The 24,201-nt window shown below is 38.6% G+C and overlaps 1 protein-coding gene and 1 long non-coding RNA gene across 8 annotated transcripts in view; one reads left to right on the forward strand and one right to left on the reverse strand.

Annotated features, from left to right (window-relative positions):
- KIF13A (kinesin family member 13A) overlaps positions 1 to 24,201 on the reverse strand; it is a 73,688-nt gene that overhangs the window by 26,874 nt on the left and 22,613 nt on the right. For 4 of the 6 annotated variants that reach the window (XM_082234937.1, XM_082234934.1, XM_082234933.1 and 1 more), the window contains exons 9-26: positions 23,082 to 23,194; positions 21,748 to 21,859; positions 20,960 to 21,172; positions 20,487 to 20,597; positions 18,419 to 18,553; positions 16,618 to 16,748; positions 13,537 to 13,623; positions 11,907 to 12,073; positions 11,256 to 11,466; positions 10,349 to 10,511; positions 9,777 to 9,917; positions 7,314 to 7,463; positions 6,524 to 6,685; positions 5,836 to 6,009; positions 4,779 to 4,930; positions 4,281 to 4,413; positions 4,051 to 4,197; positions 1,868 to 1,912 (exon numbers count right to left, since the gene is read on the reverse strand). In XM_082234937.1, the coding sequence (XP_082091063.1) occupies positions 1,868 to 1,912; positions 4,051 to 4,197; positions 4,281 to 4,413; positions 4,779 to 4,930; positions 5,836 to 6,009; positions 6,524 to 6,685; positions 7,314 to 7,463; positions 9,777 to 9,917; positions 10,349 to 10,511; positions 11,256 to 11,466; positions 11,907 to 12,073; positions 13,537 to 13,623; positions 16,618 to 16,748; positions 18,419 to 18,553; positions 20,487 to 20,597; positions 20,960 to 21,172; positions 21,748 to 21,859; positions 23,082 to 23,194 (2,547 nt within the window). The remainder of the gene's footprint in view (positions 1 to 1,867; positions 1,913 to 4,050; positions 4,198 to 4,280; positions 4,414 to 4,778; positions 4,931 to 5,835; positions 6,010 to 6,523; positions 6,686 to 7,313; positions 7,464 to 9,776; positions 9,918 to 10,348; positions 10,512 to 11,255; positions 11,467 to 11,906; positions 12,074 to 13,536; positions 13,624 to 16,617; positions 16,749 to 18,418; positions 18,554 to 20,486; positions 20,598 to 20,959; positions 21,173 to 21,747; positions 21,860 to 23,081; positions 23,195 to 24,201) is intronic. The other 2 variants (XM_082234938.1, XM_082234935.1) reach the window with 1 other exon arrangement.
- LOC309539178 lies at positions 10 to 16,582 on the forward strand. 2 transcript variants are annotated; one of them, XR_014222740.1, is made up of 4 exons: positions 10 to 1,498; positions 11,548 to 11,655; positions 12,278 to 12,326; positions 14,919 to 16,582. It is a non-coding gene; the product is annotated as an uncharacterized lncRNA (long non-coding RNA). The 2 variants fall into 2 exon arrangements; XR_014222741.1 differs by lacking the exons at positions 11,548 to 11,655; positions 12,278 to 12,326; positions 14,919 to 16,582 and adding exons at positions 6,341 to 6,431; positions 7,035 to 7,278.

The raw sequence follows: 24,201 nt of genomic DNA on the forward strand, positions 1-24,201 counted from the left end.
CTATGGAAAAAGAGATTTTTTTCTTTTGAACATATACAACATACACATTTAATTTTATGCAGTTTTCAACTTTGATTGTAAGATGTTACCCAACAGTGTTCATTCACGTTTACATCAGATAGTACATAACCCAAGAAGGTAAGCTCACCCAACTTGCAAAGAGCATAAAGAATGAAAAGCTGTAATTGCACCACCCACTCCATAGTTAGAGCTCTTTGTGTATTTTGTCTCTTGCAAATTTGTGATTTAGATCCAAGCAGAAAAATAATGCATTGGCCAACAAACTATTTAGTAGCATATGAAACTGAAAACAATTAAAGAGACATCAACATATATACTCTTAAACCTGTATTAACTCCATTATGAGAAGCTGTTACCAGAGTAACTAAATCATCCACATGCAAACAAAAACCCATCATGCAATCATGCTTTCTGGTATTAAAGGAATGTTTGATCCATTCTTCATAATTCATTACCAGGAAGTGCCATGAACCGCTTGAAGCAAGTTAGTAGCTAATTCAGGCTCAAACTACCGTTGACAGCAGGATGGTGTATTTAAATCTGGATCTGCCTAACTTATGGAAGTACCATAATTATGGAGGTGGGGGTCCTCCTGGGTGGGAAGTGCAAAGCCTTCCCTCTCCTTGTGGTTTATCTACTTGCAGTTTGTTCTCTGAAGCCATTTTCTCCTCATCCAGGCTAAATACCAGAAGTGTCTCTATCTGTGAGAAGAGTGCTTGGGGAGAAGGTTGCAAGAAGGTAAGCAGTGTGTGTTGAGTTGCCTCTGGTGTGCGGATGTGGGTGTTTAGCACTGCTCACCCATTTATTCCTTATACTCCTAAATTGGACTTCTAGTTTCCTTGTTTCACAGGACTGGGTCAGAGAGGAGCTTTAGGCATTTGAATCAGCCATCACCTGTAGTTTGAGCTGTAGGTTTTTGGAACGACTGTACAACTTACTAGGGTATTTGCATAGATACCTACATTTATACAACTGGTGTTTTGTTTTTTGCTGCTTGTTAGAAAGTTTTTTAAAAACCCTTAATATTGGGAAGCATTCATACAGAATTCATTAATTCATAAATATATTAAAGCTGTAGGCATCAGGAAAGCAAAGTTTACAGGACTAGCTTTTTTATTATTAAAAAATGGTTTAACAGTACAGTACGCACAAATATTTGATGCTTTTGTTATTGCACTGAACAAAATGTGATTTAATGAAACCTGTAAAAATTATGGATGACAAATAATTGTATGTAAAAATTATTATGATTTCAAACATTATTTAGTTTAAAAAATGAAGAATTCAGCTTTTGGCCTCAATTCTACCATATAAGAGGTGTCTATAGATCTCTCTTGTACGTCTCCCTTGCATTACACCAACATCTGAATTCGACACACAATACAACTTTCTCTGTTGCCTTGCCCAGGCTCTGCGGGACTTCCTTCCCTTTTTGATGGACTTTCATCAGTGAGTGAAGACATTCCTTTTCTGGCAGGTACTTGACGTGGTTTTTAATCCTCGGCTTTTCCCTCCCTGAAATTTCTTTGCTATCTTGTATCTCCTGCATCTGTTTTACATTGTTTTATTGACAGTTGTTTTAATTAAGTTGCAAGCCACCATGCTCTTTCTTAATTTTCAACATTAATTCATAAATAAATCATTAATATATTGATTATAAGAAATGTCACATGAAAGAGCATAGTGTATTGTCAAATTAAGCTGAGAGGCTTGTTCTTTAAATCAGTGTCTTTTAATGCAGAAAGTTCCAAGAGCAAATTATTTCAGTGACTCTTTGGAGTTGATAACTATTAGCATTAGCTGTGCCCCATGCTATGTGATTCGACAACAACAGCAGCAGCAATACCTGATAACTATCCATATCACCACCATCATCATCATCATCTCCTCTCTGGTAGAAAAAAATAAACTTTATAAACATAGAGAACATGCATTTTTCTTGCTAACAAACTCCAAATAAGAGGACACATCATGGACACAAATTAGAACAAGACAGAACAGAAAGCATCAAACCTTATTTAATTGTTTATATAAAGGTTTAGTGACCCACTCGTATGGTGAAGTGAACAGACATGTGCCACTCCCCTTTACCACTTACTGCTAAAAGGTTTGAGAGTCAGGACCTCCAGGCTAATACCTAATCACGTAGAAGCAAAATTCATGCAATGATGCTCCCTTGCTTTCTAGAGACATAAATTATGTATATGATATCTTCATGCTTTCAAGCATTGGGTTGTTGTGTTTTAAATTAATTACTTCATTTTTTGAAGCACATGACTGATGGGAGAGGTGTCCACCTGTTCTTCTACATAAGGTATATCTCTGGTAATTTACGCTGGATCTTTATCATTATGCACTCAGTCTACACATCTTTGAAGTAACAGTGGGCATTCAGCAATCACATAATAGCCAGATTAACGTGCAATGTTAAACTGTAGCTTAAAATAAACTATGTTTTCATGTGCACAAACATTTTCCTCCTTCCTTCGCACCTGACTATGCCATGCAGGAAAGGAAAGAAGCCAGAGTCTGTCTTGTAGTGACATGCAAACGTGGGCTCATGGCTTGTTTCTTTCCAAATAAATCATGAGTGGAAGCCAATATTTGTGTTTGGCTTACCACTTTTTATTTATACGGAGAGATACAAATCATGAGTCCAGCTTTGCCCACCACTGCAAGGCAGATTCAGGCTTGTGTCCTACCACATGTCACAGAAAGGAGGCTGTAGAAATTAGGCTTGAAAAGGGGGCAGGGGGAGGTGCCAACAACTATTTGTCTGGCTTGCAAATGTGCCTATGGGTCCAAAAAGGTTGGAAAGCCCTTCCAGAGCTGTTGTTGTTTTAACTATGATTTAAAGTTACATGCAAACAAGGCCATTGTGGGTGGAGGGAAGACTTGGATTCAGTCCCTCCAAAGCATATCAAGTGTCAATCATAGCTGTGTCAAGCATAGCTGTCAACTTACAGATTTGAAAATAAGGGACCAGCAGCCTCGAAAATAAGGGATCAGCAGCCAAACAAGGGATTTTCCGAACACAGGTATGTTCAACTTCTGAGCCCCTCCGAGCCAAAGGCAGAAAACCCAGCCAGTAGCCAAACGAAGCCTCAAGCGGTGGTTCCCACAGCGCAGCAACCCGGCAAAGGGGATGCAGCAAGGAAAACCACCGTCACCTCTTCGCTGGGAAGCGCTGGGCAAAGGTGAGTCCCCAGGCAATGCGGCCGATTTGTTCGGCACAAGCCATGCAAGCTCCACCCCCCAGTCGTTCTTAGACTCCTTACTGGGTGAGCAACGCAGCCAAGCAACACGGTTGGAGCCTCCCTCCTCCCTGGCCGGCAGGGAGGGAGGGAGAGGAGCTGCTTCCTTTGAAACCCGGGAAATTTAAGGGACATCATCAATAAGGGAAAGCAGCGGGACACAGCGCTGGGATAAGGGACTTTTCCGCCAAATAAGGGACAGTTGACAGCTATGCAAATGCAATTATTCACAGAGCCCAAGAGGTGAGCAAGTGGTTGTTGAGGGGAAGGGCTGTAGCTCAATGGCAGACCATCTGCTTTTGCATGCAGAATGTCTCAGGTTCAATTCCTAGCATCTCCAGGTAGCCCTTCCTCATTGTGCTTACAAAGGAGGAAGAGATTGCACCTGAGGCTTGCGATAACTAGTTTACAATAAACTTTTAAAATCAGCTTGTTCCAACTTGGTGTCCTCCAAACATTTTGAACTACAATTCCCATCAGCAAACTTCATCTACTCAGCATTCAGTTTCTGATAATGGCCAGCAAGATGCCCCTGAAAGATTACAAGCCCCTGAAAGTCACCAATTTGATATTGTTTCTGGCATTCAAGGGATACCAATTCAAGACATGATGTTCCATTTAACTGCCATTCCTAATGGTCCTTGAGAAGCTATCATCCATGCCTTGCTTCAAGTGTACATACAAATTCCACACAGTATCCTTCAAAGGCACAAGTGAAAACAACAAATCTGCACCACAATAAAATAATTTAGCACTTTAAAGCCACTTATCCTACCTGGTAACTGTCCAACCCCCGTTGCAATTTGGTTGATCTGGCAGTCACACAGCCAATGGAGACAGACAGAATGGCTTCTACCATAAGTGGCAATGTTCCCGAATGCTGTACTGGTTTAACCGTCACCTGAATTCTGCGAGAATGACCCTGGTCATATAAGTAGGGAAACATGTAAATTAATGTAAACACACATTAGTATTCTTATCTGGGAGGGATAAAATTAATTGTACCTGTCGAAGCTGGAAAATCCCTCCTGTATTTACATCCTTTGCCTGGTGGAGCTCCACAGCTGTATAGTCCCCCAGTTCATTCAGTTCTTGAATTGAAACCCACATTTCTATTTGACGTGTCACTTCATTCCACCTAGAGACAATCCAAAAAGCAATAAGAGTAGTATGAATACTCCTCCTTACACTTTAGTGGAAATTTGTAGAACCATTCATTTTATCTACTTATTAGATTTTTATCCCACCCTTCTTCCCCAAGGTGCCAAGGGCAGGAAGCAACAATACAATTAGTAATTAACAAATCAAATATTCTTGCAGAAAGAAGACTATGAGAAATCTCTTCTTTGTACTCAATTTCTCTCTTACCACCTCTCACAGGCATACACACCCATCACCCTCTAGCTCTCAATTCATCTCTGGCACATGTGCTGTACTTCCTCCTTTCTCCCTATATTTGAAGTGAGGCTTCACTACTATAAGGAAAATACAACATAGGTTTACCTGTCTCTCAAGGTCCTGGTTTTTGCATGAAGAGTATCCACCTCCCATATGGAACTGCCGTTTCCAGCACATCTGTGACCCCATACCTCAATAGCAAGTGCTCCATCTTGAATGAACTCCAGAAATTCTTCTGTTACATTCACCACATAATCCTAGAAAATTGCAATACTTACTGCAAAACACTTAAAGCATGATTTTTATCAGCTCTATGATTAAAAAACCAGGTGAATGTTCAAATGTTCTTGTGGGCAGAAAAAAACTCCCAATGAAGATATTAATTCCATGAACCAGGTAAAATGCAGAATTTTGTATAATACTGAACAGACCACTATTTTATATTAATACTTCAGTTATATTTGCACAGGTAGTCAAAATTCCATATTTTGTGTTGATTACTACAACATATTTAATATTGTAGTCCCTATTCTAATGAGATATATTGAAATAAGCATAACCACCAAACATTTTAGGAATAACAAAGCTCCATTTTCAGAGACCAGAAAGTTTGCCAGACTAACTCACTCCTAACTAATATGTTTTTGTGAAAGAATGAATGTTTCATTTCCTTAATCCAATCCCATTTTCCATAACAGTGAATAGGCTGGTCACATCTTCTCTCTGACTAGGTTTCCTAAGAACCAAGTTGTATGTTCTGTCTTCCTTCCTCTTTCCACTGGAAACCACAAATAAAAGTACCAGGAGCAGGTTACACAACTCCAGCATTCAATGCCACTAATGACTTGCAGAATTCTGTTTAACCTATGTCAGGGTTCCCAAACTGTGGCCCAGAGTGTGTGTGAAGAACCTGGTGGCCTGCCCAAAAGGTGAGTGGAATGGACTGAAGGTAATTGGTGGGGGAGGCACTTGAAAGCAATGGAAATGAATTTTTGTTGTTGTTTAATGAAGGTATTAGAACCCCTTGTTTAATCTCCATCTCACTGTACAGTAGGATCGAATCATACATATGTGTGTGTGTGTGTGTGTGTGTGTGTGTGTGTGTGTGTGTAAAATATGGACTCAAATGTATTTTTCTAGCATTCCAACCAAACTAAATTACCTTACAATGAGCAAAAGTCACTGTAAACTGGACATCCTTGGTCAGAGGTGAAGGCACATCTGGGTCTACAACTGGTGCTGCAACAGTTGACTCACACTGATCCCAGAAGGTGTATTGACAAAAGACAAAGTTTGAGAGATTCAAAGGCAGTCCTGTTGCTTCTTTAATTTTTACCTAGACAACAGTAAAACTGTAATTCAGTATACTGGCATATTTATATTAATATATTCAGCTATACTCAGAATATTCAGTTAGACAATGGTTGACTAAGTAAGGCCAATTTTATCTCACAGCTAGGCTCATAAAACAATCTAAAAATTAACACTCAATATATACAATATGTTTAACAAACAAAAGCATCGTAAGATTATTTGGTAATCCTTGTCCACACACATGTACTGCTGGACAAGCATTGAAAACTTCAACTGCTGTAAATTAACTAACCCCAATGAATGGCTTACATTTTTAAATTGATGACTTTACTTGTCTAAAACTTCCATCCAAGGTGCAGACTATAGTATGAACATATGACAAATAAAGATAAACTAAATCTCCGAAGGTGTATGGAAACCAACTGGAAATGGATGAGTGACAAGGTATTTCCCATTGCTGATTGTAAGACATGCAAAATGTTTAGAGTATTATATAGGTATATCCTATTAAAATATTAATATACGTATGTCCATACCCTGCAGGTGAGTTTTTTTGGCCTGTGAGTAATTTCTCCATTGTTGTCCATGATTTCTATACTTCCACTTTCACTTGAGTTTTCAGAAGAATCATCTTCCACTAGGCGTTCTGGGACAACACCAGTGACACGCATCACTTCAACATGCAGACGCCCTGCAACCTGCACCCCAAAAATATTAATATTGAAGACCTTGTAGTACTGCATAGCATCAGTAATCCACACACTTATATATATAATATAATTGTAGCTTCAACTGAACAGAAAAACAGCATGCAGATAACAATTGCACATTACATACGCCCATTCTCAAATCTGTCTCAGATCCAACTTGACATTATGGAGGTTCACATGTGAGATGTGGTGCTCAGTATCTAACCAGTAAAATTCTCATTTCGTTGCTCAGCTATTATCAAAATTTACATATTTAAAAATAAAATGGAAGTTATTGATAGTTGTTTTGAATTGCCTTCTGTGTACTCACAACTTTCCCCTTTGATCTGACTTCTAGATTTAGAACACCGGGGGAGCAAGTGAACTATAGTCAAAAATTTGGTCGTCAGTACATGAAATTCAGTGGCTTGGTCATTTGCCCTCTATTCAAAGCATTTCCATTTAATGTTTCAGTGGCACCAATCTTCTCTTGTCCCAAGACTGTGTGCCCATCCTGACTGCTGTCTTATTGAAGGTGTATGCAGCAAGACATCACTGATGCATTAATAGTGGATTTATTGTGCTTTTCCTTCCTGAATACATATGTGAATAGTTGACACCAGAGACTGAAACTTACCTCCCCCTGCTGGCTGATTATTGGTACTGCATACTGAAGTTTAACGTCACAGAAAAGGCACTCCAAAAAGACATTCGCTACACCAATTAAATTGTGGTTTTCTTGTGCTTCATAGAAAGGATCACCTCTTTTTCCAGTGAGTCTCTTCATCTGTTTTTTTTAAAAGACAATTAAAATTTCAAAAACAAAAATGATTTAGCATTGTGATCCAACATGGATGTGCTAAAAAATTATGCGCTACGCCCAATAAAGTCATATTCAAATCCCCATTTCACCACTGTGCAACATGTCTAAACAAGGCAGGTCAGATGATAGCAGAAGACAAGAGTATATGTAGAGCACTAGAGTGTATATAGAGCACCTGCCCTCGGCCTGTTGTTGTTCAACCTATTTCTAAATTACTTGGATGAAGGTATTGAAGGGATGTTCATCAAATTTGCATATGACACCATTGCTGCTGAAGACAGAATCGGGATGCAAGATGACCTGAGCAGACTGGAGAACTGGGCCCAAACTAACAAAATGTATATCAATACGGACACATGTATGGTTCTACACTTAGGCAGGAAGAACCAGATGCACAAATATAAGATGGGGGACACCTGGCTTGCCAGAAGCACGTGAAAAGGATCTAGGGGTCTTACTGGTCTGCAAGCTTAACACGAGTCAACAGTGTGATACAGCAGCAAACAAACCTAATGCTATTCTAGGAAGCATAAACAGAAGCATAGGGACCTGATCAAGGAAAGCAATAGTCCCACTCTATTATGCCTTGGTCAGACCACAACTGGGGTACTGTGTCCAGTTCTAGGCACCATAATTTAAGAAGGATATTGACAAGCTGGAATGTATGGAGGAGGAGGGTGACCAAGATGATCAAAGGTCTGGAAACCAAACCTTATGAGGAACGGTTGAGAGAACTGGGTATGCTTAATCTGTAAAAGAGGAGATATAACAGCCATCTTCAAATAGCTAAAGGGCTGTCACATGGTGGATGGAGCAAGCTTGTTTCTCTGGCTTTGGAGACTAGGACCCAAACCAATGGCTTCAAGTTATAAGAAGATTCTAACTAAACATCAGAAAGAGCTTTCTACGAGCTCTTTAACAGTGGAATCGTCTCACTCAGGAGGTAGTGGACTTTCCTTCATTGGAGGTTTTTAAGCAGAGGTTGATGACCATCTGCCATGCATGCTTTAGTTGAGATTCCTGCATTGCAGAGGATCGGACTATATGACCCTTGAGGTTCCTTTCAACTCTACAACTCTACAGTTCTATGATTCTATGATTCTATGTATACAAACCTAACTCTTATTAACACCAAAAGCTTATTCCTCATTTAAATACTGTAAATGAGTAGCAACACTTCCAACAATTTTGTGTTCCTCACAGAAGACCAAAATTAAATTCCCTGTGTGCAAAAATACTAACAACAAAAACTGTTTGTACTAGTTTTTGATGCAGTCAAAAATACTACATTGCACGAAGTACTATGTTGATCATCATCTTCAGGCAGATAGCATTTTATGTTGAAACAACCGTATAATTAAATCCTGAATTATATTAAGTTGTTATCCATTCACTTAAAATAGTAGGACTCAGTGCTGATGTGCTTTGAAGAAACAAACTATGGAAAATCTGATATTCCTTATAGTAGGTCAAATATTAGCAAACATTTGCATTAAAATTTCTGATGAATACTAAAAATATTTCTTCACTTACACTAAAAAATACATTTACCTGTAAACATATCCAAAAGCACACTATTTTAAAATCTCATATGCAGAGCAAAATAAATTGCAGGATGATTGCAATTGACACAAGCTTAACATGTGTGATTTCAACTTTACACAGTTGAAGGCTGACAGGTTGAAGTCACTCAAATTAAATGCACAGAAGCCAGAGCGCTTAAAAGTACTTTTTGCAGACAGTTTTGCCAGTGCAGAAAGAGCTTCTAAGCTCTCTGCCTTGCTTATCGGGCTCTGGAAGGCTCTCGCATAAGCTGGCAGGAACATGGATGGCCTGCGAGAGAACCTCCCAGAGCCTAGTAAGCAAGGGAGCTTAGAAGCTCTCTGCCTTGCTTGTGGGGCAAGGTCTGCTTGGGGCATGGCTCCAGAAAGGATAAGGGTGCTTGAGTGGGGGCAGTTCCAAGGAGGTGGTTTTTGTCTACACGCCATCCTCAGAATGTAACCTCCATGCAAGACACGATCTTTCTGCATAATACTGAAATAGTTTTAGAGATACTAAGTTCCAAATGTAGTCATTGTAGTCTGTTCCCAGACATGTATAAGGGAAATAAACTACAAATATTAGGATAAACATACAACTGAATGTAGCACTGCTGTTAGATAAACAGCAGAAATGCTTACATGAATATGCACAACTGTGCTATATAATGCTTTTAGAAATATTCTGTTTTTATTAAAAGAGTACGATTTTGGCCAAACTGAAAAACAGGTTGAATACCTCATGGGCTCTTTCCTTCCATTCTTGATACAGATCTCTCATGTCAATTAACTTGTTTTCCAGCTTCTCTATGGTCCATACTTGAGTACTTTTCCCTTTTCTTCTCACTTGAATAGCTGGTTCACTTACTATTGCTCCTCTCTAAACAAAGACAAGACAAAGTATCTTAAGCAGATAAAATATGCATTTTAACAAAGTGATTCCATTTTTCAAATTTAAACTCGAACAACATATGCTACATAGCTATGTTAATATTTTGGTACTCCATTCTCTTGCATTTTCCAATTATTTATATAATGGTGGCTGAGAACTAGAAACCATAAATGACTGGAAACATATCAAGATAGCACAGGCATGAATGTCCTGTTTCTACTGTATGTTTACGGGTATTATAATATTGTATCAGCTCAGTGAGATAGAAAGTTTAGAGAAGCTATATCTATTCAGTCCATACAACTCCTTTAATTTATGTTCCATTTTCTCTCCCTCATGCACTCGTTCATTCTCTACTTCTGGACTCAAATGACTTCCAAGGGCTTTTACAAAATAGTTTCAATTATCAATTTTCTTACCTTCCTATTGGCACTCAGGTTAGCAGCAGGAATCTGCAGTGTCACTTGATAATCTGTTAGCTTGCTCATTTCTTCAGCCAATAAATTTGCTTCCCTCACTAATGTGTTGGCCTTAACTATCTGCTCTCTTAATTTTGCTAGGCTCTGTCGAAATAACTCATCCCTAGGGGTGGGAAAGAAAAATGGAGAGGAGTAGTAGAATATTAATTGGGAAATTGAGAACTTGGTAAGAAGACATTGGCAGAAACAATGAACAAGGTTGTAAACATAAGAATATTAATTATTCCAGATTTTAAAAATTATGTTCAAATATTTTAACAAGAGAAAATAATAGCTTCAAATGAGAGAATGCTTCCTATTTTTTTAATACATGTCAAGGCTATCTTGGAAATGCCATTTGGTAACAAAACAAATCCCACCGTGCTAATCCGTCTTTATAGGCATTCTGAGAAAAATTATATGTATACCAAGATGAAAACTACAAGTTATACAAGAGCTATAATGAGTTTCCCTTGAAAGCCCTGTAGTAATTCTGACCATATGGGCACTGCACAATGCCTGTGCTATGACATGATTGGTCCTTAACTGAGAAGACAACGCAGATAAGACCAAATCAGTCAGAATCACTAGATAAGCAGGACTACATTCTAGTTACGGAAGGTACATACCAAATGCCTGGGCCCCAATGAGTCCTGCGTTTGAAGAATTTAAATGGTACTAAGTTTTACAACAAGCAGCTTGAGTATGGTTAGCTTACTCATAGCACATGTTTGCAGGAAGGATGTTCTAAAGTTATTTGGGATCTGGGTGAAAGATTGTCCTGGACAGATTCACACACAGAATAGTATTTTTCTTCCGTCACTCATTCTCTCATAGTTACTTATGGTTTTAATATCAATGCTCTCACCTCTCTTCTGACCAGAGGTTCACTTTCTGCTGAGCTGTCTGGGCAGCTTCTGAAAGCCTGTCACTAGAATGCTGATACCGTCTTTCCGGAGAAAGCTGCTGTCGGAGTTGCTCCAGCTCACGCTCATACATCATCCTCTGCTCTTCCAAAGCGCTACGCTTTTCTTCCAAGTATTGTTTCTCCAAGACCTGGACCACGTTTTGTACTGGATCTAGATAAGGAAAGCACCAGCATATCTTAAAATTCATTATCTACATTGTTAATAATTCCACTTTGTTATTTCTTAACACAGGAGAGCACACAGTTCTACAGCCACAGTGATCAGAAGGTGAGAGACAAAAGATCCAAAGTACCATTTTCTGCTGCAGGGTCTATATAAGAAAAGGAAGATGAGCATGAGGTAAATCCCATAAAAATCCACTTACTTCCTAGTAAATATAATTGGGATCAGTTGGTCATACTTGATTTACTCCTCCACAGTCTCTATTCCCAGAAAGTCACAACAGTTATTGAACACAACAAAATTATCCATTCCTTATTTACAACCATCAGGATAAAGGAACAGATTAAAAAAACTATCTATTGCTAGGACCCTTAAATTTATGTGCTCCTGTCTGACATTTTCAGTGATGCTGAGCACCAGCTTCTTACCATTGCTATTCAGTGTTTTCATTATGACTTCCATTTGTGCAAACTCATAGTTATAGTCTGGTTCCGAAGAAGCTTCGCTGGCTGCATCTAGATCATGTTCTGCTAACTGCTGCTCTTTTTCAGAGTCTTTCAACCAATCTCTTCGCTTTCTCTTAGGCAGATTGATTCTGTTAAAAAGTTGAGAAAGTAGTTATGAAATACCTTGGTAAATCCATTTTAAAAATGCTGGATTTTGTACAACCCATGAGCAGGGAGGAAAGGCATGCTGCAGGGTGTTCCAAAACAAAGGAAGCTACAGTGTTGACAGTAAATTAATAAGGAGACAAATATGTACAACCTTCACTGAATTTAATTTTAACCTTCTCTAACAGACAAAGCCAACTGACAAGTCTTGCTCTTAAGATTCTATTCACCTTAAAGGTACAGTAATATATATGTTTTATTTATTTATTAAATTTGTATACCGACCATAGATCTCATGACAGCTCACAGCATATAAATGCAAGATAAAAACACAAAATATATAAGAAAAACAAGAACAAAAACAAAACAAAGCAAAACAATAACCTCCCGCAAAACACATTTAAAAGGATATAGGATGTTAGTCAGCCAAAGGCCTGGTTGAAGAGGAACGTTTTCACCTAGAACTTAAAACTGTAAAATGAAGATGCCAGATGAATCTCCCTGGACAAATCACATTCCGCAAACAGGGAATCACTGCAGAAAAGGCCTGTTCTTGTGTTGCCGCCCTCCAGACCTCTCTTGGAGGAGGCACATGAAGAAGGGCCTCATGTGAGTATTGCAGGGTCCAGGTTGGTTCATGTGGGGAGAGGCAGTCCTTGAGGTATTGCAATCCTGAGCAGCTCAAGGCTTTATAGGTCAAAACTAGCACTTTGAACTGGGCCCAGAAACTAACTGGGAGCCAGTTGGGCCAGGATCAGTGTAATATGCTCAAACCATCTTGCCCCAGTCAGCAACCTGGCCACCAAATTCTCTACCAGGTGAAGCTTCCAAACGCTATTCAGAGGCAGCCCTAAGTATAATGTGTTGCAGTAATCTAGCCTAGAGGTTGCCAGAGCAAGTGTAGTTAGGTTATCCCACAACTAACAATGAGTCACAACAGATTTATCTTTTTACTGAGACATTGTTCTCCCCATGTACAAGGGTACATATAACAATGACTTAAAAGCAACAAATTTCTACACTACAATGTAGTATTTGCCAAACACAATGCAAGCCAATTTGCTTCCATCTTCCGTTCAAGGCTGTTCATGTCAGGATGCATAGCTCCTGGTACTTGCTCTAAAGCAAGTGGTCGGTATTTAAGGCTGGAATGATTTCAGTTTTATGAAAATATGCTCACAAATTCAAGCTCTATACAACAGAGTATCATAACAGGAGAAATATTATCTTAGAAGATACTGTGTGGACTAGATGGAAACCTAGACAGACTAGTTGCCCAAAAGCTAACACTATAGAAGTCTGAGCTGTAACGAAGAAGTTGATCTATTTAGCATCATTCTTTGGAAGCAAGATTCTTCACTAATAATATTTGGACATGGCTCTGTAAATAAAGAAGTGGGAGAGAGAGAGAGAGAGAGAGAGAGAGAGAGAGAGAGAGAGATATTACCTAAAGAAGTGGTTGTTTCCCCATAAGATTCTATCTCCATGCCACAACTGTGTCACAGAACACACCAATGTGCCATTTACACAGGATCTGAAAGCAAAGCACAAGATTGAAAAGACTGAAATTATCCTTTAAAACCTGAGTTCTCCAGCAGCAATTCCCAGTAGTCACAAACCATTACTCACTCTGGTCCACGGGAATTGCTATATAAGACAGAGATGCAGAAGGGGACAAATTCTCTCCTACCCACTGGTCACTCTTGCTCTTTGGTCCAGCAGGGACAGTGAAGAGTGTGTATCACCTAGCTGCCAGGAACCATGTTATAAAATATATTCTTACTCACATGAAACACATCAGGAGAAGCAAGGTGGTTTTTTGTTTCTGGGCCCAACCAAGGCACATACAAATACTTTGTGAGAAGGGGCAAGCAGAAATATGCACATTCAGCAGTGCAAACACGTGTGCTTTCTTCATAGCCTCTCATTTCTACGGTTCTCAAAGTGTGAGGTGTGCTTCTCTGAAGAGGCATGAGAAGTTTTAAGGATAAGAAAATGGCCCTTTACAATTTCCCATTCCAACCTGATGATGTGTGCTAAACAGACCAGGTAGTGAAAAGTCTACATACTGAGCTCCGACAGTTACAGTTTGCATTACTTGATTTTGCAGTGTCCCAAAGAGGTACCGTATTTTTCGCTCCACAAGACACACTTTTCCCCTCTTAAAAAGTAAGGGGAAATGTGTGTGCGTCTTATGGAGCGAATGCAGGGGGGAGGCAGGCAGGAAAAGCCCCCAAGAGCTCCATGCAGCTCTTGCGGGCTTTTCCCCAGGAGGGAGAAGGGACTGACGCGGCCAGTCACTCCCTTCTCCATCCTCGTAGAAAAGCTTGCAGAAGCCGCACGCTCCTTAAAGGTTGCACGGCTCCTGTGGGCTATTGCGGGAGGTGGAGGAATTGCCATAGCTGCGCACAGCCTCTCCCGGCCGGAGAGGCTGTGTGCAGCTATGGCAGAAGCCAAGACAGCCAGCAGGATGCATCCCGCTCGCTGTCTTGGCTTCTTTGCTCTTTGGGGCTGGGGGGGGGGGGACCCGGGCTTCTTGATTTTTTTTCTTGATTTCCCCTTCTAAAAACTAGGTGTGCCTTATGGTCAGGTGCGCCTTATGGAGTGAAAAATACGGTAATTGCCTTATGAGTCTTAGTGGGTGTTGCAGATACTCCAATAGACATGTGCTCTCTTTTTTCCAGCCAGCTTGTTCCTAGCTCACGGATAAAAGTGTCAATAGACACTTTTAATTTGTATCCCATCCTTCCTCACAAAGGTGCTCAGGGTGACAAACACAGAAACAATAAAACAACTAAAACATATTTTTAAAAAACTCTTGCAATACAGATGCAGACTGGGAAAGCTCTCTACTTTTGGATGAATTACCTATTCATTTAACGTGGAGAAGAATGAAGAAGTGTTTTCTCTTGATTCAGCACCACAAAGGCCTACTAACAGAAACCCCTAAACATGCATAAAATGTGTGAAATAAAAGTCATGAAGGCTGTAACAAGAGCCTGATCTCTACTGACAAATTATTATTGCTGCTGCAGCACCTCTTTATTGTATGCAGGACTGACAGTGGCTTGGTTTTAGCAATGCAACATGCAGCATATACGTTTAAGTAATTGGGTCACAGGCTGTTTACCGTAAGCAGTCTGCACAAACCCAGTTAAAACCTTCTTAATGAGACTTGTACATATGTTGCTCCCAGAGTTTAAAAAAACAATCTTCCAAAACTAGGTTACTCTGATTAAAATAAGTTTATTTCACATTAGCCACAGCAGAAAGAACACATTTTTGGTGCAGACCTTAGAGGAAACGTTAGAGAGGCAGCTTTGTATACATTTTCATTGCCCTTAAATTTAGGCAAGCAGAAACAGGGAAATTAATCATTGTGCACCTAATTTTGTTAGAAAGGTAGCGTTTAAAACAGCTGTCTTCTATTTATTTCACTGCTGAAAAAAATCTCTGGGTTCCAAGTGTAGTGAATGAAAGTGAAACAGTATTTTAATTCATCTCCATATCACAAAGAAGTTACTTTCAATCTCCATGAGAATCAGCAATGAAATGATTCAATGTACTGTCAGTTGTAACTTTGGTAACAAGGTTTGCGCCTATTAAGGCATTTTGGATGAAGAACAAATTAAACAAAGCCTATTTAGTTATAAATTTTTTCCAATGACATGCTTCTTTGTTCTTGCCAGTCAAAATGACTAACTCCTGGCAATGTAATTCTATCATAATAACACAGAACACCATCTGTTTGGAATTTTGTTCTTATGGCTACAGCACTGGAGTATAACACACTAAGGTATACCATGCAAAAAGTATAAATAAAGCTTATGTAGAATACACTGTGCTTATTTCTATACATTTACATTCCCAATTTGTCCTTAAAGCTGGCATCATGTCTTCAAAGAGATTTAGATTTTATTTGGACATGGTGATATTGGTAGTAATCCTTTCCCTTAATAGTATTCAAAAAACTTACTCTTAAGTAATCCACAAATTTGGATTATTAATAATTGGTGTATGCAATCATGATTACAGGATATCTGTTTCACTTATGTTGCTAGTGCTGGCATCAAGAAGTTATGGAAACTCCTTTAAACTGACTGAGTTTGTTGTGGTTCATCTCTACATTTAACATTTGTTTTTTCTTAGCATTCTTTTTTGGCAATGCTCAAATATTTCCAAAGTCAAACACCTAGAAAAAGTACAGAGAAAAATATTCTGGGACATAGCTTTGTTTTACCTTCTATTGTTGTTATATTTTTAAGGTAATTTATGTACTGCTCCATATTTCAAAGAAAGGTCTGAGCAGTTCAATTCTCATACGATATGAGAAGCATCTCTCCCGGTATGCTTATGCATCAAGAACAGCACAAGCACTTATTTTATTGCTCTTATCATTTTGACAGTATCAAAACTAAATATGTGAAGTTTTCCTCTTTTGTTATCAGGGTGCTTTTCCATAAATTTCTCTACAAACATGAATGCCGCCCTTTTTTGTAGCTTGAAGCAGATTTTGCATTTCTCTTACCTTGCATTTTCTTTTGGTGAGAGAGAAACTTCCCCATCTGCTGCAATATCTATCTCGCAATGCTCTGGTTGGATCCCTATCCCAAATAGCTGTATATCCTGAGAAGTATCTGCACCAACTCTAGTATGATCCTGGTTAAGACAATTACAATGAAAATAAATCTGCTGCTTCTATTGACATAGGCACATACTTATTCATCACAAAGTATGTGCAATCCACCCTGGAATCCCATGGCCATACAATGGTACTTTGGGTTGCATACGCTTCAGGTTACATACGCTTCAGGTTACAGACTCCGCTAACCCAGAAATAGTACCTTGGGTTAAGAACTTTGCTTCAGGATGAGAACAGAAATTGTGCTCCGGCGGCACGGCGGCAGCAGGAGGCCCCATTAGCTATAGTGGTGCTTCAGGTTAAGAACGGACCTCCGGAACGAATTAAGTACATAACCAGAGGTACCACTATATTCATTACACAGTGAAACTATTGCTAGCCTGGAAGAGGTAACAAGGGCCCTGTACAAGCTCGCTAAAACTGATCTCACAGAAATATATGCCCACATTTAATTATTATACAAAGATTGAGACATAATGCTGTACGTGGGATTAACCAATTGCCTTTGCAAACTAGGAATATTTCCACATCTTAATTGTTCACAGTAATTTCTGCTTATAACATTAGAAACATTTGGTTGCATTTATTATATAGGTCTAAGAAAATAGGTTCCTAAGAACAAAGATAAAAGAGCTAGGTTTAATTATTACAATAATTACCCATTTGAAATCTACTGATAGCAATCCAATTTAACTATAACAAAAAACCTGAATCAGTACTGAGTACTATATACGAGAAAGAAAAACTTGGCTTGAATCTTAAGAGATAGAGGTCACTGAATGAAAAAGCTATCTTCATACACATTTATTAGTATGCCTATCAATAAACTGAATACATACAGCAAACTATCTCATCATTTTATTTTTTTCTGAGATATATGAACTGATTCTCAAAATTAAATTCACAGCAGTATGGACTATATGCATAACAAACAGCAGAAGTTTACACAGAATCTAAATTTCTCCTTCCTGGACCAAAATTATGATAAAGCCTTAGAAGTAAGAGCACGTGCTTACACAAGAATTCATATTAGCCTTTTTGAACACTTACAAGGAAGGGTTAAACTGAGAGAAATCATTGTGAATGATCAGGTTAAAGAATGGAAGGAGCAACAGATTTTCTGCAATGTCTTTTAGTTTTTGCAAATAAAGTACTGACTGAAAAGTTTTTTTATTAAAAAAAAGTAAGGAAGTTTCAGTCCCACACTTTAAGAACCAATGTATATATAAAGAGGCAAAGGTAAAGTACCCCTGACAGTTAAGTCCAGCCATGAACGACTGTGGGGTTGCGGCACTCATCTCGCTTTACTGGCAGAGGGAGCCGCTGTTTGTCTGCAGAAAGTTTTTCTGGGTCATGTGGCCAGCATGACTAAGCTGCTTCTGGCGAAACCAGAGCAGTGCACGGAAACACCGTTTACCTTCCCGCTGGAGCGGTACCTATTTATCTACTTGCACTTTTTGGTGTGCTTTTGAACTGCTAGGTTGGCAGGAGCTCGGACTGAGCAATGGAAGTTCACCCCGTCACGGGGATTCAAACCACCGACCTTCCGATCGGCAAGCCCTAGGCTCAGTGGTTTAGACCACAGCACCACCCACGTCCCTAATGTAGATATAGTCCCACAAATTCAAATTTAGCACAATATTTCAAGGGAAGTTCCAAAACATTACGGAATTTAATGCCTTTTTACCTTTAAATAGTAAACCAATAATTCATTGAGTGCAGGATCTGCATTTAGATTCACCAGGTAGCACTTATCTTCCCCAACCTTGATGCCAGAAGTTTCAAGGGAAATGCCCATACTCTCTAGCTGTCTTTGTCTCTCCTGTAAAATACACAGGAAAAAAATTAATACATCAGATCTAAGTGCCAATAAACCTAAATATTATGACTTGAGACATAATCACGGGCAAAAGAAAAACAGCTGCTGACACTGCTCTACAAATCTTTACACAAGAATTCACATAGCACTATAATAGGTAGGTTCCATATCAGTTTCCATGCTTCCACTTTTCCAGAAGGTGGTACAAGGGGGAAAACCTATTTGGATTTAGAATCACCTTTCTCACAAACTGCTCAACTCTGAGACATAAAACAAACTCTTCTGTGAGCAGAAGCAGCCTTCCTCAGGTGAAAGGGTACCATTGGAAGTAAAAACAGAGTTACCATTAATCTGCACCCAGCTAAAATAATAGGTCTAGAACAGATAACAAAAGAGGTTGCAAAACTATGAGTAACACTATCCAGTAAGCCTTTCATCTATTATGACTCTTGATCATCAGTCAATGAAACAGACTAGTGAAGTCATGCATACAGTCCTATCAGTGCCTTTTAAAACAATGAAACATATTATTACAATTTGTAACATTCTCATAAACTGTGGTTTGGACACTATGCCACAATAAAAATATTTTTAAAATATACATTTAGAATGTAAACTAATTCTTCTCATCTTTGCTGTTTTTTCACTTTCCTTCACAATAACCTACAACAGAACAGAATAACTTAGAACAACAGAAGTACCAATGAACATACAACTAGATTCTGGCCAGAGGAAACTTAACAGTCATGAGAGTGGTCCACTGAGCAGGAATTAATGGACAGTTGTTGCAGTGGTGCTAAGTAGGCAGTGGGTTCCTTCACAGACCTTTATGGAAATCAGTGCATTTTGACTTAATCCAAAAGGATCTGGAGTGAGCAATGAGATGGCCAAGTTTTCTGATGACACCAGTGGTAAAAACGAAAGGGGATTGAAAGGAGCTCCAAAAGGATCTCTTCCAACTGAGCAAATGGGCATTAAAATGGCAAATGGATTCCAATGTGAGCAAGTATAAAACACACTGAGGTGAAAAATCCTAACTTCACATATACGCTAATGGGGTGAAGAAGGTGACTACGGAAAAGTTCTCTCCCTCTCATATAATACTAGAACCCAGGATAAAAGGAAGTACTACCTCACACAGGGCACAATTACTTGCCTTACTTCATATTCTCTTGCAAAATTTGCTGATGAAACATGAAGGAATACAAAAATACACTGAAAAACCACTCATTTAGGGCAAACTAAGCCATATTAATACCTGGCCCTCAGCTTTAGAACTCCTTAGCCTTGCTTCAAGTGAGCATGCTCATAGCAATACAGTGAGCTGTGACCATTATTTGCTGTAACAAAGAATGTTTGGGTAGCTGCCTACTGTGACTGTAGGTTTTAATCCAGCAGTTATTTTTGCAGCCATCTACAGAGTGAGCAGCTTTGTTTAATACCTAAGTAAAGCCTATGCAACCACAGCAAGTATGCTAGCATTGTGTGACATCAATATAAACTGTGTTAATTAACCTATTTCCTCAGGATTTTCTTAAACTTTCTATTTTTTGGAATTTTCTTTAGTTTTCCAAGTTTTTAATTTGCATCTTGTCTTGTTGCATGTCACAATACATATTTGTTGGTTTGTTGCCTAGTTTTATTCACACTATTGTAAACTATAGTGGACTATTTTAATGAAGGACAGTAAAGAAATATTTTAAATCCATAAAATCCAGGTGAATGGCAAGAGCCACAGATTTTCAGGAAACAGTATGTTGACAGCCAGATCACTTTTGGAAATATAAAACTTGTCCATCTCTGTCCCATAGACTATTATCTTATTATTATTTATTGAATTTATATACTGCCCTATATTCACAGGTCTCAGGCTAAGTACTGTAATGCAAACTTACACTAATTAAGCATTTAGCAGAAAGAATACTGAAAAGAATACCTGTGCAATTTCTTCTGTTTTCCTTAACTTCTCCTCCCAAGTGACAGTCAGTTCTTTTATTAGTTTCTCAGATTCCTCCAATTTTTCCTTTAACTCTGGTGCCTTCATAGCCTTCATAGCAAAAATATGTCAGTTACAAACATTTTATAATTCCCAATTTATCCATGACAAATTTTAATCCTGTTCTGCTAGTCAAACAAATTGGGTTGTGAACAGAATCACATACATGGGTGCAAATACTTAGAACCCCATACTACTCTTTCATTATGTTTAATTTTGCTCACCATTTGGATTTCCCCCTTCCCACAAGAAATTCAGATCATCAATTCATCTTCAAATAAATCCTGTTGTGATACAAATTTTATAGCCAATTCAAAAACATTAACCCCCCCACCCCGCTTTGTAAAATATGTATGGAACTAATAAAAAAGACAACTCACTGAATCCCACCAGTAATATTACCATAAAGTTACCTCTGCCTGAGAAAGTTGTTCTTTTAGTTTCTCTACTTCTTCACGTAGTTCTCGGATGACCCTGGCATTTGGATCTTCGTTTACTATAGCATGATTAACTATCCTTTTAGCTCTGTCTGCATATCTCAGTGTGGAGAGTGTTTCTTCATAATTATCAGCTGCTGGACTAATTGTAGCTATCATAGCTGTTTGGCTGTTTCCTCCCAAGTTGTCCTAAAGAGTATAATAAGGAATTCATAAATAGGTGAAGCAATTTGAAAATATCCCCCTTCTCTAAACGCACAATTTCACTACATTTAGCATACAAAGGTTTGCACTCACATTGAAGTCATTGCACAAGCAGAACAACTTTCACTTGCACAAGAGAACTTCCCCTCCCCCTTCCCCAACTCTCCAGAGTAGATCTAGTGGTGGAACAGAGGGCACATGGGGGATGGAGAGGAAAGGGAAGTTTTGTTGCATGGGCAAAAGTCATTCCATTCACATAATGATTTAGTTGAATATAATGCACACTTTTAAAATCAAGGTGCATTGCTTTCAACTGCATCTGATCTACAACACATTGTATATTTAGCTCTCAGCATTACAAAGTATCATGCAAAAATCAGAATGGCAGGTAAACAGTTGTGTCAAAAGGCTAATATAGCAAGAAAAAGCATGTATCATACCAGGAAGAGGTTGCATCTGGAATATTTCTTAATTAGTCAAAAAAGTTTGCACACTGGTGTGCAAGATAGCATATCAGCCCATGACAGTTCCACTTAGAATGATACAGTGCCATGTCTTACCTTGAGAAGCCAGGTGAGTACAGAGTCTCTGTAAGGCACAAATTTGTTTTTCCCCTTTCCTGCTGCTTGGTCTGCAAGTGATGAGATAACCAAACCTAGTGTTGAGAGTGACCTAGGAGAGCAGCAAATTGTTATCAGCTAGAACATGTAACATACAATTTGTCAAAAGCTGCAATGAAATTTAATCTTGGGGGGGGGAGGTAGCTTCTGTGGGGTGTGATAAATTCTAGAACTTGTGAAGATTTCAAAAGGATTTCAAAAGTAATAGAAATCTGTAGAAGAATAAAACTGCTCTGTAAAGCCTATGGAGCTAAACACTAAAAGGTGTTCCATACAGGTCAGAATGAGCAACAACAGTATTAAAGGGTGCTTTGTAGCACTACAATCAAAAACACAAGCAAGCAAACAGTGCAAGAATAGGAAAAAGCATATTCAGTTTTAGAAGGAAAGAGCACCTCCTACTACTATAAAGCTATGTAAAAAAGAGTTAATTATCTGCCATTTGTTTATTAAGAAAATAGATGGATAGCAAAAGCAAATTTACCGCAAACAAATGAAGCAGCTTTTAGAATTCTTATTTGAGAGTCACTGTAACTACTTGTTGCACGATGATGATGATATAATATATATGATACCCTGCCCATCTGACTAGGTTTCCCCAGTCACACTGAGCGGCTTCCCGCAGAAAAAATAAAAATAAAAATAAATCAAACATTAAAAGCTTCCTGAAACAGGGCTGCCTTCAGAAGTCTATGGAAATTTATATAGTTCTTTTAACTCTTTGACATTGGCTGTGAGGGCATTTCACAGGGCAGGTGCAACAACTGAAAAGGCCTTCTGCCTGGTTCCCTGTAATTTCACTTCTTGCAAAGAGGGAACTGCCAGAAGGCCCTTGGAGTTGGACCTCAGTGTCCAGGCTGAACGATGTGGGTGGAGATGCTCCTTATCTAGTTTAGACCAATACACTGAATGTTTAAGGAAAGCAACAAGTTTACTGAGAACTCTGCAACCATTAAAACCCTACTCTTACTTAGTTGCTGTTTAATGCAATATCCACAACTGCATGGGGAAATGGGTGTGAAGAAATTACAATGTGCAAGCACCTTTTCATTCTATAAAGTGCTGCTGTCACTTCAGGTTAACGATTTCACATTAGTCACATGCCTGGATCATAAATGGAAAAAATTTGCAGAAAAGTAAACCTAATGTAACATTCAAAATTTTGAATGCTGTTTGAATGTAGTCTGATGAGAAGCTTGATTTAAAGGGCCTTCTGATGAGTACAACTAAAGTGAACGTTTATTTGGATAATTTAAATTCACTCATGCCCTTACTTGTTTATATTGCTGCCTTCCTTCAGACGTTCTCCTGCTGCTCCTGTTTTAGATACTCTTTCACTACCAGCCAAATCTACCAGGCTGACTTTGCTCACTTTCTCTCCAGAGTTCTAAGCAAAAACACAAACATACAAAAACAAATCAATCTTTTTAATAGCCTACTATGATTTCACACAGTGCAAGAAACCATAAAATACTGGCAAATAAACTTGAACAACAGCAAGAAGCAGTTGCTGTGATATTTTTAAGTCACTTTCACATTACTGTTTAGTACAGACAGCTTTAGAATTAACAGTAGCAAATCTTTGTAAATACTAATAATAACTGTGCCCAATTTACATTTAATTATATACGCCATATTGGCATCACAATTCCCTGTAAAGGAAAAGCTGAAAACACCAGACAGTTATAGTAAAGGTGCATGCTATTTCATTACCAGGAAATAGGGGTCTAACACATTTGTAAAAGTTACTCATTGTGTATTCATGAAGATTCATGTGCAGGCATGATAAAGTCAGTAGAAACCTTTTTGGAGGTTCAGGATCTATATATAGCATCTCTGTCCTTCTACTTAGCCTAGACATCTCCAAAATATTTTAGTTTTCCATGTGTATGAAAAGTTTCATGAGGACACTTCCACACAAATGATCACTATGTCCATTCTGATGAAATTTATTTGGAGAGTTCTGTATTACATACTCTTCTTCTAAGGATCCCTCAAGTAGCAGTCAATATCAGTCCCTAATAGAGGATGTTAAATTTTCTGACTTGCTGGAACCAATCCTAAATCTGGTTACCAAGCAACAGATCTCTGGTTGTGTTCTATTCCAATACCTTTATTGACCATATTACATTTCTCTTCCTGCCCCCATACATAAGGTGGGGCAATCTGATATATATTGACTATCATGTCTTGATGAACTACTTCCATAAGGTTTTTGGAGGCTGGTTTGTACCTGCCCATTCCCATGTCTTCATCACCATGAAGACACATCAAACCAAAGCAACACAGGAAGTGCTGTAAGGATTTTTACAAACCTCGATAATCTGTAGAAGAATAACAAATACAGTGTCTAATAGTTATGTGTGTCTACAAATGACATTTGCGCTCTTTGCT

The sequence above is a fragment of the Podarcis vaucheri genome, assembly GCF_965113315.1.
Source record: "Podarcis vaucheri genome assembly, chromosome: 8".
Lineage (NCBI taxonomy): Eukaryota > Metazoa > Chordata > Lepidosauria > Squamata > Lacertidae > Podarcis > Podarcis vaucheri.